General features: G+C 38.2%; 1 protein-coding gene across 2 annotated transcripts in view; it reads right to left on the reverse strand.

The window, feature by feature from the left end:
* csmd3b (CUB and Sushi multiple domains 3b) overlaps positions 1–16,131 on the reverse strand; it is a 353,421-nt gene that overhangs the window by 125,913 nt on the left and 211,377 nt on the right. For both annotated transcript variants that reach the window (XM_018731974.2, XM_029248376.1), the window contains exons 11-18: positions 13,214–13,317; positions 12,807–12,919; positions 6,864–7,046; positions 5,895–6,221; positions 2,926–3,120; positions 2,097–2,235; positions 1,532–1,719; positions 1,097–1,285 (exon numbers count right to left, since the gene is read on the reverse strand). In XM_018731974.2, coding sequence (XP_018587490.1) covers positions 1,097–1,285; positions 1,532–1,719; positions 2,097–2,235; positions 2,926–3,120; positions 5,895–6,221; positions 6,864–7,046; positions 12,807–12,919; positions 13,214–13,317 — 1,438 coding nt within the window. The remainder of the gene's footprint in view (positions 1–1,096; positions 1,286–1,531; positions 1,720–2,096; positions 2,236–2,925; positions 3,121–5,894; positions 6,222–6,863; positions 7,047–12,806; positions 12,920–13,213; positions 13,318–16,131) is intronic.

Below are 16,131 nucleotides of genomic sequence, written 5' to 3' on the forward strand. Positions count from 1 at the left end.
TGGGTGAATACTGCTGATCACATGGAAGTAAATGTATAATTTTTGATCAACTATGATCCACAAACATTACTAATGCGTATTTGACCCATAAATACGTAATTAGTTGGAATGTAGTTAACATCACTGCCACTACTAGTAGCAGGAAGAACTTCACTAAATCTCAAGCAGCAACAAGAAACAGGAGAAAACATTATTCTTATTATTATTATTATTATTATTATTATTATTATTATTATTGGTGAGTCTGAAGAGTCTCTTAGGCTCTTTCACTGTTGTAAGACTGAGCCCCAGGCAGGCTCTTTGTAGCTAGTTCTGTTAAAGATATTACAGTAAATCTTTTATTAATAGGCAAAAAAGGATGAAAACTCATCAAAACTGAATGAGCTCAGCAACTTCAAACTCCAGAATACAAACTTAACAACTGGGAGGTGCAATATGGAAATATATCATTTTGAGTTCAACACAGAAAACAGACAATATATACTGTGGAGCTGTTACACCAAATCCTACCATCTTGTGCAATTTTTTTCAGTACAAGCGCACATCTGGGTCTTAGTACTTTCTGTTTCCCACACCGTGATGTACCTTGATATCACACATTATTAATACCCTTCCCCACATCAAAAGGCCACAAGTGGACACAGCACCCCAAGGTGACCAAGTAAATTCAATGACTGATATGCAGCTGTCTTGAAGGAAACACAATAATAGCTTATTATTGAGCTAAATAAAATTCTAGGTTACTCCCTTGGCATACTGTGCTAAATCATTGCTTGTCATGAGCCAGCTTAAGTGTCAGTTCATAGACCAAAACAATTTTTTTTTGTTAGTGCAGTTTAGTCATATCTTTATCTCATTGCTTAGTTGACTCTTTTATCCAAATAAATTTACCAAGGGCATAAATTTATCAAGATGGATATTTCACTGGGGCAACTGAAGTAAAAGAACGATCACAGTAAGCACCTTTATAAAACATTAATTTGAAAGGTGAGGGTTACAAACTGAAGTCCTTAACTACTGTATCCTCTGCTGCCACTATGTTACACTATGACGTAGGCCTACCATAATTATTCCTAAAATATCAGTAGCAACATACCGTCACATGTTGGCAGCGGGTGGCTCCACCAGTGGTTCTTCTCGCAGACTAGGGGCTCCTCGTGGTTAAGCCTGTAGCCAGGATCACAGCCGAAGGACACGGTGGACCCGATGGAGAAGTCCTGCCCGTAGCGCAACCCGTTCACTGGGATTCCCGGGTCAAGACAGGAATAGGTGTCTACTGTTACACCTAGATAGGTTACGAGAAAATGTAAGAGTCACAAACAGGGGCTCAGATATGCTTTCACTACCCTGTTAGCTTTGCTCCTTGATTGAAAATGTTGACTGTGCAAATGTTTATTTTGAAGACATGTCATATTAACTGGACGTTTTCTCAGGGAATAAAACACATTTAAATAACATGGAGAGATCGCCTGTAGCAGCACATTATCACGAAATGCGACACATCTTCTGCCAAACAAGTTATTGTGCTTACTTTCATAGAAGATCTTGAATCCGCTGTTAGAGCGACTGTTGTCGGTGGTGAAAAGCAGATAGAGGTGGTTGCTGCTGCTGAACAAGAACTGAGGCACTTGGGTTCCGTTGAAGGAGCCAATGAGCGGGGACAGCACATTAGGCCCGTCATGGAGCTCCAAAAAGTCATAATTGAGTTCTGTTTGAAATCTGCCAGGGTTCAAACAATGAGAGATAGTGAACATGAATATTGGTATAATATGGTTCAAAGTAAAGATGAAATGTGATCATTAAATAGACCACATTGCACATTATATAAATTACACACACAGCTACTCTAAAGGCAAGAATTTGTATGAGTGCTTAAATCGACTGGTCACTGTAATTTGTTTCAGAAAGAGCTCTTAAACACAATTTGAAAGTAGGCTGCAGGTCAACTAAAATGAAAATAAGAAATTAGTACAAAGTGAGTTCAAAAGCACACAAATAGTCTGCCTGTGGATCTGAGCATATTATTCGCATTGTTTCAGCTATACTGTGCAATTTCTACAGATAAGAAATATACAAGCATAGATTGTAATGGAAACCTGTCAAAGGTGATCTTGATAGAACGACCCGCCTCTGCCTCGATGACCCACTCGCAGCTGAGGGAGTCTTTGTAATATCCTGGCCAGCCAGGGGACAGGATAACGCCGCTGGGGGCTGAAAAGTGACCTCCACAGGGGGCTACCCAGGAGACATGGATTAAGTCATGGAGCAGTTACTTCCTGTGTCCTTTATATTAATGCTGGTATTTCGCTGTGTGCGAATACAGCTTAGACTCTGATTTGGATCGAGATTCACACCAGTCAGTCACACCGGTTTCCCCATTTTCACTTATCTACTTGGTGATGCTGTGAATCCAAAGTATATGTATCAAAAGTTGAGTCATCCTAGAAGACTTGCAATGATGTGTTAGCCTATTACAGATGTACTTTGAATGCCTGCCTTTGGAGATCATGGTTTGATTTTCCCCACAGCACGTCCCCAGCAGAGTTGTTTCAATATGTAAGATATAAGAAAATTTTGCCGTGAACATTATTTAATTAGCTGATTAAAAATTAACATAAAGAAATCATGAAGAGGCCTTTATGGTCAATAAATTAAACCATGCAAAATCTTCAGTTTCTCCTGTTTGTTTTTTTTTTTTTCTCTTGGGAGTATTTGTTATATTGTTTTTTTTACTCTGACATACTGCCGCTACACAGACTGCAGTGATTAAGCTACACAAGGATGATTGACAGACATTCAAACCCAAACCAACTAGAGTCTGCAGGCCTTGTTCCCAGGTTCATCTCCAGTGTGCCTGCTTCAAACAGGGGCAGGTGTCTGGTTTGCTGAAACTCATTTTCACTACAAAGGATGAACCATCCTTACCTTCACATTTTGGAATGGGCCCGCTCCACATCACCATGCCGTTGTCTAATTCACAGGTGATGGTTTCTGTGCCCTGGGTCTTGATGAATCCCTCCTCGCAGATCACAGAGATGGAGCTACCCAGTTGGAAATTGTCTCCGAAGCGACGGGCATTTAAAGGGATTCCGGGATCAGGACACTCATTGTGACCAAAGGCTGGGAAAAGAAAGAAAGAAAGAAAGAAAGATTTTGTAAAAGTTAGCCAAAACATGTCACACGTCCCCCTTCTCTAATGCATTTAAAGAAATACATTACAGTAACTGTATATAATGTGCTTGCAAGCTGAAATTCCTTTTCAAACACTGCGATGTAAATCACAATACAGAAAAATAAAGCAATTTTGTATATTAGTTTATATTATTAAATTCCCTATGGCGACTTGGGATATAAAGCCAGTTCATAGTGTTCATTTCCTGTCTTCAAACAGTTATTCTTGCACGAGGAAATTATAAAGTCAAATCATATACGATCAATCAAATTTTATTTCATTATTTTGACATTCACGAATTGCCGCACTGCGGCTGAACAATTGTTTGCAAACTTTTTGGGGCTGATTAATGTAAAGATACATGTTGGAGGAGCTGGAGGGTCTGTGGGAAAGGGGTCATGCTTGGAGCCACTGGGCTCCCACTCTGCTCAACCATGACAAAATTTAGCATTCAAACAGTGGGATTATAATAAACTGTCTATGGAGTTAATTACTGAGGGACACAAAATATATTAAAAAATTGGAAAGCATCCATCTGCAGTTGGCACAATTTTGTCATATCTTAAAAAGCCTGAAGACATGTTCAAGTGTGTGCTGAAAATACATTATTAAATACATTATGTTGCAGTAATATGAAAACGAGAAGTAAAAGTAAGAAAATATTACTTATTGTTTTTCTTCATACCTTTAATATTAATTACTAATAATTGTAATACAGCTGAGATTCTGCTAATGTAAAATAAAAAACCAACAATACTGGATGCTCACACCAGTGTGTAAAAAAATTAATTAATTAATTTAAAAAAAAAGAAAAAATAATAGTGTATGAAGAGACTATTTTGGGTAGCAATTCAGTTTCAGGTAAGAACCTTCCTTCTGCCCACTAGTGGCTGATAACGAGTAAACTGAATTACCAAAGTAAAAGCACAGATGGACTCATACTGTCTACCAGATAACGTGCAAATGAAATTTAAAAGCAGCATTATGATTTTTATGTGCAATGTACAGAGAGGTCTCATATTCGCCAAGAGGAAGCTCCACTGTTTGGGAAACAAACCCAAAAACAAACCCAGAAAACACATTTATTATAATGACGACATCATTTATAAGTGTACTGGAAAATATGCATGTTCACTATGATTACATAATGCACATATGCAAATCAGGAGAGAGGTTATGAAGCTATCCAAAATACAGCGCAAATATTTTGACACATTCTCACATTTGCGGCATCCAAGTGGGCAACCGGGCAGACAAGGTTACTGTAAATTGACTGCCAGTGTGTTTTCAGTCTCTCGGAGAAACATGTCGACACATAATGATTTTTCCACCGCCAAAGATGTAGTGTGGTATAAGTACGGTGTTCTCTGTGATTTCAGATATGGTGCATGTTCTGGCTACATAATCAACGTTATGGTAACCAGGTCCTCTCTGCTCGACTGAAATGCAAAGTGGTCTTCAAATTAAAAAGATTATTCGAATACACCTTAGGGCAACGTCACTAGGCAGTGAACACAGTAAAAAATGCATTCTCTAAACACAGTTAAATCTACTTGTGACTACATTAAAGCTGGGAAGTGATTGTGCTAAAATGTCTTACTGATGTAAGTCTTCATATGGGGCATAACTGACAGTCTGATTTGACATTTGACAGAATGACTACAAATTCAGGACGCGTCAATCATAATTTTGACAGCCTTCTGCAGACAACATGCAATAAGGTTGTCATTCTGGAAAGAGGCTAAGGCTTACAATGCCCCTAATGATTTATGCGTAATGGTCGTGCAAATCAAGCTTTTAACAGACAGCTGATGGACTGTCATGGCATTTCACAGCTTCTTGAAAAAGCTACAGTGTTAAGAAGTTACTCTGAATGTACCCTACATCAACACACTGCTGTATAGACTGTTGATAGGTCTAGTGTAAGACCGTATGAATAAAAAAAAAAGTGGAAAAAATGTAAAAATTACACTGACAAGATACCCTGCAAAAAATTTAATTACAAGTGTTCATAATTACAGATCTGAACAATAACTGAATGCACAAGCTGAACAAAACTGTATTCAGGTGAATGCTTAGAATGACATTATTCTGGTCAGACAGCTGGTTTTGACATGTATATGCTCACAGTGCTAATAAGAAACTATTATAACAAAAACAAAATATCACAAAAGCAGCTGTGAAGTTTCCATACTACATGGAAAAAAAATAGTGTGAATAATGTCGGCAATATAGCCCTGATTGGATAAGCGGTAGAATGGATAATGTTGAATTTGAAAGTTGTCTCATTATGAGGATAGCGTATTATCAATACGAACTTTAATTTGGAAATTGATAGGGTTTGATAAATAAGAAATAAACAATGTCAACATTTTCTCTGCATCATAATAGCTAGAAATGCAATCTATGTAATGACTAAGGCTATTTTCCATTCAGAAATCTAAGTAATTCTTAGGAAGACAGAAATTTTGCAGAAATAACTAAATGGGAAAAGCAGTTCTGCACACTGGGTGTGCTATATGTGAACAAAGTTCAGACATATTCTAAATTGACCTGTTTCAAAAGAAGACAGTGGAATTAATGAATGGGGGAAGCCTAGCGGATAAACTGCAGAACCTTTGATCATTTTTGTGTCCTTAAGAAGAAAGGCACTGCGCCCTGCTAATAAAATGCATTCCAAACAAACACTTGTCTCACACTGGCAGTCATGCATTGTACTCACTGCTGTAGGTGATGTTGAAGCCTCGGCCAGACATGGAGTGGTCTGCTTGGAACTCCAGACGGAGGATGTTGGTGTTACTTGTGAGGTGTGAGGGCACCTCTGCCCCAGAGAAGCGGCCTAAAACTGCAGAATCCAGCAGCTCCCCATCCTTGACGGTTAGGAAGTCGTAGGGGGCCTCCAGGTCAAAGTCATTGAAGGCCAGGTGGATTCGGCTTCCAGGTTCAGAGATGATCAGCCACACACAGTTCAGATTGTTGCCATAGCCTTCAGGATAATCTGGAGACAAGACTGTCCCCATTGGCGCCGTGAAGTTTGACAAGCAAGGAACTACACGGTGGAATGGGAGGATACAGAAAGAGAGGAAATAAATAGTTAAACATGAGTCACCAATCCTCCATGTTTACAAATTAAAAACATCCCACGTGTCCTACAATGGGGATCCAAATATGAGCTCCCACACTACCACTAGCTACCTGCGGGAAACTCGGGCACAGAAATTTACATGTGCTTGCTTTAGGAGGAGAGACACTGTCATTCAATCAGTCAATGAACAAAACAAGAAATTATATTTAATGTAATAGCGCACTGAATGACACTCCTCTTTGTATCCCGGAAGTCCTTCCTACACTTTTTTCATTATTACGAAATTGAACGCTATGTCCCAAAGCAAACTCAAGAACTATATTGCAAATTCATGCACATAGTTAACAGGTGCATGTAATTGCTGCTCATGTTTTTGTGTGTGTGTGTGGGCAGGTGCATTTGACAATTCTAAACTTGGAGGACACACATTGTTCCTCCTTTAAAAAGTATTCGGTTTAGATGAATACGTTATCATGCATTGTAACTCGTCTGACAGAAAACCTATTTTTCCAACAGTAAAACGATGATTGCTGACACTCAAGGTCTAGAAAGGGTCCCGTGGTAGAAAAACCATAGAAACTAACGTGGATACAAAGTCATACTCACAGATGCAGATGGGAATGTTAGCCGACCACTGGTTGTTGTTTTGGCAGGAGATTGTTCTTTCACCAATGAGCTCGAACCCAAACTGGCACTCAAAGCGCAGAATGTCACCGTTGGAGAAGCCACTGCCCTCCCGAATGCCATAAAGTGGAGTTCCAGGGTCCCCACAACTCTCTTTGTCAATTTCTGTCAAGACAAATAAGAGGCTTTCATAATGTTTGCAGAATGATTCATAATGTTTGCAGAAATGGAAAAATCAGTTTATGAACAAAAAAATATATATTTACCATAAAATAAGTGCAGCATTTTCCCAACCACTGGTAGATAAAGACATATTCAAACATAAGTGCAAGGGCATGTCCCTTACTTAATGAAGCGGCAAGTGCAGTTGTCTTTACCTTTGAAATTCGAGGAAATGCCACCAAATGCATTTATACAAACAGCTTCAATGTATGAAGAAACAACATTCCTCACCGCTGATTAGAAAACTCTTATGAAACTATCTTTATTAACATCAGTACAAAAACACCAAAGGGATAATAAAAGATAGTATTGACAGAGGACACAGTGTCCATATGAGTATTACATTTCAGAAGTGAAAGCCTGCACTCCAGGAGGTGTTTATTACTGGACAGACCAAGGAGTACAGACAGAAGATTTAACTTCTAAAGTGACCAAAATATTTTGCCAATGGTTCAATATTTCCATTGCCCTAGCACGACACAGGTCACTGGCACAAATTGATGCTGAACATGTGAATTGTTCAAACTGCACATCTTTAGAAGTTGTGGCAAGGAATTCACCTTTTAGAGAATGTACCTTAGCAGACGACACAATCTAATTTCACATTTATTAATACTCAGGGGTCATTCAAGCATCACAATCCCCATTACTGCCCACAACGCATTCATTCACCACAACATATGTATGTGCAGCATGGTCTAACCCAAGGAATTCAATGAGCTGCTCAACCTGCAAAAGTTTTCACAATTTTTTCTTTCAATTTACCCATCTTCTGATCTCCTGTCTCACAGTGTTTGATGAAATTGCTAATTGCATGTCTTGTTGGAACTTTTTGAAAAAAAAGTTTGAGAAAGGGAAAGACATATGAGGCCACCAGCTACGCTCAGGGAGAACCTGTCAATCACAAATCAAGTATTTAAAGTCTCATAAAGCTCTACAATCCTATGCATTCTGCTCACAGTATCCCACCGCCATGTCACCAAAAAAAAAAAAAAAAAAAAAAAATCACCTTCCATCTTTATAGATGTTCCAGAGGGGGGCTCAAAATAGTTATTAAAGAGCAGATTCTAGCCTTCTCCGTGACTCTTAGGCAAAGTGGAAGCACACTAAGAAGTTCCCTAGAGATTTCATAACCATGGGGCAGCACAGAAAGGTACAAATCCAAATCATCTTCCACAGATTACTTGCAAGGAGGAAAGAACCGTCCTTTGTGAGATCCAGATTCCACAACAAATTTAGAAATATTGTATACACAAGTCCTTTGAGTGCATGCTCAAGTGGTCTCCAAAAAAAAAAAAAAGGGAAAAAAAAAAAAAACAGAAAAAGACTGAGTCAGTGCTGGTCATCGTGTTGTACGGATTTGCCTCTTGGTTTAATGGAACAGTAACAAAACTGTGATATATGGCCTTAATTTCAGCCATGACACCCTGTTTATAGCACCCACTATACCACCTGCGCTGCTACATTTCGAAAGGTTACAACATAAATACTGTTTTGTATTTTAAGACAATGAAAACTGAGAACAAATAGCTTTAAAAATCACATTTTATCTGAATAATCTAAGATAATGGAATTTGTAAAGCACGATAGCAACACAACAGCTTAAAAAACAGATTGTGCATAGGGTGTTGTATGAGATAGACATCCAATAACTAATCCTTGTTTTTGTTTTAATTACTTTATTTTGTTTAAATACATATATTCTTTTGAGCAGCCAAAAACCTGGGCATTAGATTAAATGAAAAATGTAGAAAGTTCCTTCCTCTAACTCTGTAAAGACATCCACTACAAAGCTACAGAACGGATTATGCTTATTTTTAACTCAATGACAGCAAAAAACAAGATAATTTATTCCTGAATATTTATTTATATGGTTTATTAAAAAATGACCCAATAAAATTAATACAAAACCTTCTACTCCACAGTTCAGCCTGAGAGCTAATCACTCAAATGTCATTAGTCTTCCCACACCTTATAAAGGTAATGTATTTCTGAAAAACCCGTTTGTAAGGTGAATTCGAACAAGTCGAAGATGTAATTATCATTAGTTTAAAAGGTAAACGTATATGTTCCTAAGCCCTAAAACTGACATTGATTAATGGCAAAATATCACTAAATCGCGTTAAAAGGGATGCAATTATTTCAACACTTAACGTTAGTTATAAAATAACAAAGGAGCTTCCCTTCATTAATTGCTCTATAATGACATATACCTGTCTACCTGTGTTCGCTCAGCTGTTTTGCAGGAAGCACCGTGGGTTTGATCCCCTCTCAGTCTGTGTGGAGTTTGCATGTTCTGCTTGTGTCCACATAGGTTTCCAAGCACAGTATGATGATTCATTTTAGGTGAAGTGGTGACACAGTTCTAGTGTGTCACACTGTATAAATTGTTGGGAGTTTCGTGCAGTGTATCTAGCAATTCAAGTCACCTTGGATTATGGTGTCAGATGAATATTATATTACAACCACTGTAGGTCGCTTTGGAGAAAGGCATGTGCTAAATGAATAAATGTAAATGTCTCATGCTGCTCAGCTGTTTGAGGGGCATGGAAAACCCATATTCGATCCTTGTAAATATTAAAAAATGCCTCATAAGTCAAAGTAGGGATATTAAATGAAACTCATTGTATAATCAAATTCTCTTAACTCAAATGGGCACATATCGGGGATGACTATCTATTAAATCACCTAATATTGTTTTTTTTTTTTTTCTTTTCTGTTAATGTGCACAGCCCAAACAAGATATGCAAATGTGGCTATACAGAAATGACTAAAAAAGATTCTCTGATGTAGAACAATAAATTATCTGTGGAATTTGTTGAAATTAGACTATAATTCCCCATTTCCAGCTCACATAAAAGAATATTAAGATCTCATCAATGCCACCCAATTTTCAAGACATCTAATTTGGGCTCATAAAATACGTATTAAGTTTGCAACCTAATCAACGTTTCACATATTTCAGTTATAATTCCTTGAGGCTTTAAGTCAGTGAATAAATGTTAACTCTGTTCCTTACACTGGTGCAGAAAACACATGACAGTTTATTTTTTTTTGCCAAACATTTAACTCAGTTTGATTCATTGGCATTTTACAGCTTCTGGTGTATGTTACAGTGCCCTGATCCTTTGAAGGTATCACCTGGATCAAGTAAGATTATTGCAGTTTCAACATGAAAAACTTTAAGATGGCAATTTAGAGCAATGCCTGATGAACAGTGATATATTCAATAAACCTAATATGTATTTTTGAAGAAAGTCACAAATGGAAAGAAAGAAACTTCAAAACCCATCACTGAGGACTGATTAATTAACCATCAATTAGTTTTTCAATTATGCGGCACTATTAATATTTAAAAAATGTACATTGACAAGGGTGCACAGTTTAGAAGTCAGTGTTCACCTAAATCACTGAAATACAAGCACCCAAAAGGGTATGTTTTTAAACAGGTTTAAGGCTTCTTTTAAGTAGCACAGAAAGCATTATTACTTTCTGAAGGCACCATCAGCCTGCATGTAGAAGTCACAAAAAGTTTAAGTTCTCACATACTGGCTCAATAATGAGGGGAAGGTTAGAGTTGTTCTCATTATAATTAAAAAGTTTATCAATAATAAAACTTTATTTCTTGGCCTTGCTTTTCTTCCTTTATCTTGCATCTTCTGTTCCTTGTAATTCTGTTATCTCCTGCTAAACAAGTCCACTAAAGCTCTTCATTATTCTAACAGAGTTCATAACTTGCAGTCATTCAGAAACACTGTAGTCAGCTGTAGACTGCAACAACTGTTCCTGGTATTAACGTTGTTAAATGTACTCTTACAATATTATATTTTTTGTATATTTTATTTTTCTTAAAGTTCTCAACTATTCTTGATTGTATTTTCGGGGCGAAACTTTTGTGATGTGTGTTATCAGATATGGGCAGTATAAACTGAATACAAAAATCTCTCACACACACACACACACACACACACACACAGTCTGAAACCACTTGCGGCGAACCGGAGCCTAACCCGGCAACATAGGGCGCAAGGCTGGAGGGGGAGGGGACACATCCAGGACAAGACGCCAGTACATCACAAGGCACCCCAAGCAGGACTTGAACCTCAGACCCACCAGACAGCAGGACCCGGCCAAGCCCACTGCACCACCGCGCCTCCCTTATACAGCACAAAAACACTGTGCCTGTTAGAAAACTGCATGTAGTCAACATTAGCAAGGCTTACCTCCAGACGGCAGTCCCTCTGTCAAATTTGATGCGTTCTTAAATTTATAAATCTTGTCCTCTTGTGTTAAAAATGGTTTGCAGATATAGAGGATGTCAGTCCAGGCTGCAGATTTAGCTCTAGTAAATCCTAAAACCAACACTAACGAGACATACTGTACGAATCACCTCCTATCAGGAGTACAAACATTTGTATCAGTCCCAAACTATGGAATTATGAGCACTATGTAGAATTTCACTCAGGTTCCCTCCTCCATTGTTAGCTGAAATAAATGGACTTAGTGCAGCTCACTCTCTTAAATGACTGCTCATAAGGTGTACAGGAAGCATTTATCGTTATAAATGGTAATGGTTGTTGGGGAAAATCTAATTCAAATTGCAGACCTTTCCTTTTTTTCATGGGCATTATACGGCAGGTAATCTATTTATTCCTTTTTTCTTGTATTTGCACTCAAAAGGTTTTTTCCCCTTGCTCTCCACAAAACTCACTTTCCTTCATTAAAGGGGATGACATGCTATTCATCACTCAGACACTAATTTATTACAAAACCTTGAGCAAGGGGAAGATAATCAAAGATATGTATATAGAAATTGTACCTCGTATTCCGCAGACATAGCTCATGTTTGATGGATGAAAACTCAGTCTGGGTAAGCCATGTACCCTAAAAGCACCTGATTTAGGTAATAAGTTCCAGATGGACCAGAATTTCTTTCATTTATTTGTTAGATACCTAAGGAGGAATGGCCATTTTATGAAGCCTTTAAGCTTTTACACTGTGCGAAAAACAGATACGCTATTAACTCACTCCTTTGTATTTAACCTGCCATCAAAAAGGGTTCAGCAAAGAAGAAACAAACAGGTGAACAGACGGAAACACAGCAAATGAAAAAGAAAAATAAATACATATCCAAAAAAAAAACAAACAGCGAAGATGGCCACTATCTTGGAACCAGTTTGTGTCAAAACAACGGTCATTTGCCAGCTCCCATTTTAAAACATTAATATTTATGAGCTACTGCTGATGGAAAACACAACTCACAAATTCATCACCTCCCTCTTCATATGTATTTACAACCCATTCGTGACTCAAGGATAGACCACAGGCTGAGCAAAAATATTAAGATTCATGAGGTTCATAAGATTATAAGCACACAGCCAGCTGAGGATTCTGGGTCAAAAACTGGACAGCAGGCTAACAGAATAGGTGAAGAACTAACATCAACCCAATCCATGTTTTCTGGGATGTTTGGATTTCTTACTCAATAATGAAGAGCAAGACAGCTTTGAGGCAATTTTCAGGCCTAACACTGCAATAATATCTATTACTAGAAACTTCTATTGTTAGTAATACAGATGGCTCTGGCTGCCTGAAAACATGTAGGCACATGTTATTTTCTTACATTTCTGAAGTTTTTGAAAGGTTACAAGAAAAACTGGATTCAAAAAGACTCGGAGAAAGGCTGATTGGTCCGTACGTCACCTTTGTAGTTGATCTTGAAACCAATGGATCCCACACTCTCATCAGACTGGAGATGGAGCCACATCTGGTGGGTCATGCTCACAATAAGGTCAGGCACAAAGCTGCCTGTCAAACTGGGGTGGAGGACAAAATCTAGTCAGAAAGCATGGAAAACATATACAGTCTTGGGTCAACCAGTTCCTAGATCATTGTACCCCACACAGCAGCACGTTTCCACACATTGTATATCCTAACAAATGATACAGAGAACTCTGTACACTGGTTTTAATGCGGAAAAAATGGTCCAATAAACCACAGAGAAAGGACAGCTCTTGATACGCATCAGTTGTCCAAGAACTACAGCAGACAAACTCAAAACCTGAAAGGCATGGGAAATAATATCAGCAACCAGAACCAGAAAAACTTACACTTGCAGTATGGTTCGGGGATCACCAACTTCTCCTCCATCGCCAATGGTTAACGTGTCATATCCAATCTCCAGGTCAAACTCTTCAAAGTTAATCTGAATAACCTTTGGGGAGAAATGAGGCAAAATGGTTAGTGGTGTGTTAAATGACTTGAATTAGCATTTATGGGCATTACATGATTCGGTCCAGTTGGCAAACAGGTAACTGAACAGGACCAGCCAAAAAAAAATACTTTTTTGGTATAGTTGGAACGGGTTTTAAAATGTACACTTGCTCAGATGGGGAATTCTCACAAGCCTTTTAATCATGTCCTTATGGGAAAGCTAAAATCAAGTAGCTTTAATCCAGTGGGTTTTACTATTATTTCACAACTAGATAATTACACATTGGAGCTCGTGGTAAGAAATTACATCAATATTTAAGTGAACTGTGCAACAATTTCAATCAGGACAAAGAAAATATCGCAACATGGCAGTGGCGAAGCACATTTATCAGAAGAAAGGAAACAGAAGTGGTTTATAAACACTTAATAGAACTGAACAAAAGGCCTAATGAAACTCAAAGCTTTACACAGAGGCTGTTCATAAATTACAGGCTACATTTATAGAAGGAAATACATCTGACAGCCACTTGACATAAACTGCCAGGCTTAAAAATGGTAATTGTTGGGTTAGCCAGAAGTAATAAAATAAAAAAATAATACATTATAATATACATAAATACATATCGTTGACAGGGATCAAGCACATCTAAGTGTGCTTAAGTTACCAGGTCAAACACAGATGAAACACTGACATAGTGTTCCATCTTGAGGACTTTATTTCTATGTCTCTGAACTGCCAGTTTCATGTTCACTGGACATGCAACTGAACAAAAGAAAACTTCCAAAATATGGGGGGAGAGGGGGAAAAAAAAAAAAAAAAAAAAAACTTTTGTACAAGATATTATATTGGATTATTTGAGTCCTAAACATTTATCATTTCCTTTTCATTCAAAGATGCCACACACTTATTACCATACCTATACACTGCATGGCCAATTAGTTTCCATTAAACAACACACTGAAACAAGATTTCTAGTGCTAATGTTGGAATTTTTCTTTTACAGACAATTGCAGGCTCTTTGGAATCTTGTAAACGAGGCACAAGTAAGCTAAAAATGGTAAATTACAGTACTGCAATCTCCCCAGAGCTTACCCCATTGCAGACAGCAGTCACTTTACCACCCCCTTGTATACCTAAACTCTCTTATCTGCTTGTACCCATAAAACAGACCATGTCTTGGACATGGGAGCCTGATATTCCAGACATTTCCACAGCAGAAGGGTAAGGGAAGACATACAACTACAATAATGGAGTAAAAACAATAAACACAGAAAGGAAGACTAGATCACAAATAATATAATAAACAGTATTTAAATAATACACACACACACACTTTCTGAACCGCTTCTCCCATACGGGGTCGCGGGGAACCGGAGCCTAACCCGGCAACACAGGGCGTAAGGCCAGAGGGGGAGGGGACACACCCAGGACGGGACGCCAGTCCGTCGCAAGGCACCCCAAGCGGGACTCGAACCCCAGACCCATTGGAGAGCAGGACCCGGTCCAACCCACTGCGCCACCGCACCCCCCTTTATTTTTTATTAGCAAATGAAATTAATGTAATAAAGAGTAAATAATAAAATAATAATGCAACTGTGCAAAAAATATATGTACACTACAGTAACAGTAACACGTTTAGAACTTGGTTAGTCTATTAGGACCTGCAGCACATAAATAATACTTCAAGGAACAACAGTGTCTATAGAAAGACGGAGAGTTCAGATTTAAGGCTTGTGCTGCTGGTCGCCCCTATCTCACTGTTCCCAGGGCCACACAACTGTATTAATGGCCAGATAAGAGGCAGCGTTCAGATTCTCCACCAGCTCTTGCATGAAGCAGAACCAAGACCAGCAAGAAGTGCAACCAAGGCTGATAATTCCCCCACATCCCTTTCCCATCCTGAAAGTGCCAAAACCCTAATCCATGGAAATGCAGTCACAGTTCTTCTCTGATGGCTGCCATAGCTGTGGCATGAACACCTCACCCCCTCCAGATCCAAACTTTACTGAGTGTTCTGGAGAAGCTCACTTTCATTCCATCAGTCAGACCTGCTGCCTTACCTCACAGCATGTTTATCACTGATTAGTACTTTAGTTTTGGAATCAGGCCATTCTTGGAACACTAAGAAGATGAGACATCTCTGGCACTTGTCTTAAAGTTATGACTTCGCAACTATAATTTGCTTTGCAACAAAGTGAAACACCTCAAGATGCGATGGTGCGCTACAATGCTTTGACAAGCGAAATATAAACATTGAAATATTTGGAGGATCTTTTTCAGCAAAGAGTTGTCACAAAAGCATTTCTGTCTACGTGCTCAACCTGTAGACTTATTTGTGTCCTCAAAGACCAGTCTTGAACATTTTTTCTTGTCACATAATACTAACCATGAGATCTCTTTAAGTCAGATGTTCATGTCCGCTCAAAGGATTTCATATATTTTTACATGTGTAATAGAAAAATAAGTTATGCATTTTCAGGGATAAAATTATTTCCCTTTTTTTTTTTTTAAAAAAAAAAAAACTGCATTTCTTTCACTTTTACCTAAAATGTGTAACAGTGTGAACATCATATATGTTTACACATCCAGCCAGTAAATGCCAGTTACCCAATGATAAGTTTGGCTCAAAACTGAACTCCCATCAACAGTGTTTACACCTTGTGTTTGGTGTTCGTCACAGTTTCAAGTTTTGTTTTAATTTAATTCCACACAAATATCATTAAAAAAAAAGTGTGACAAAGTATTTGATCTTTTATAACTATTGTCAAGATTTTTACAGAACCTAATCTGTTATTGATTGAGACTTTGTGGCAA

Source organism: Scleropages formosus, chromosome 23 (genome assembly GCF_900964775.1).
Source record: "Scleropages formosus chromosome 23, fSclFor1.1, whole genome shotgun sequence".
NCBI lineage: Eukaryota > Metazoa > Chordata > Actinopteri > Osteoglossiformes > Osteoglossidae > Scleropages > Scleropages formosus.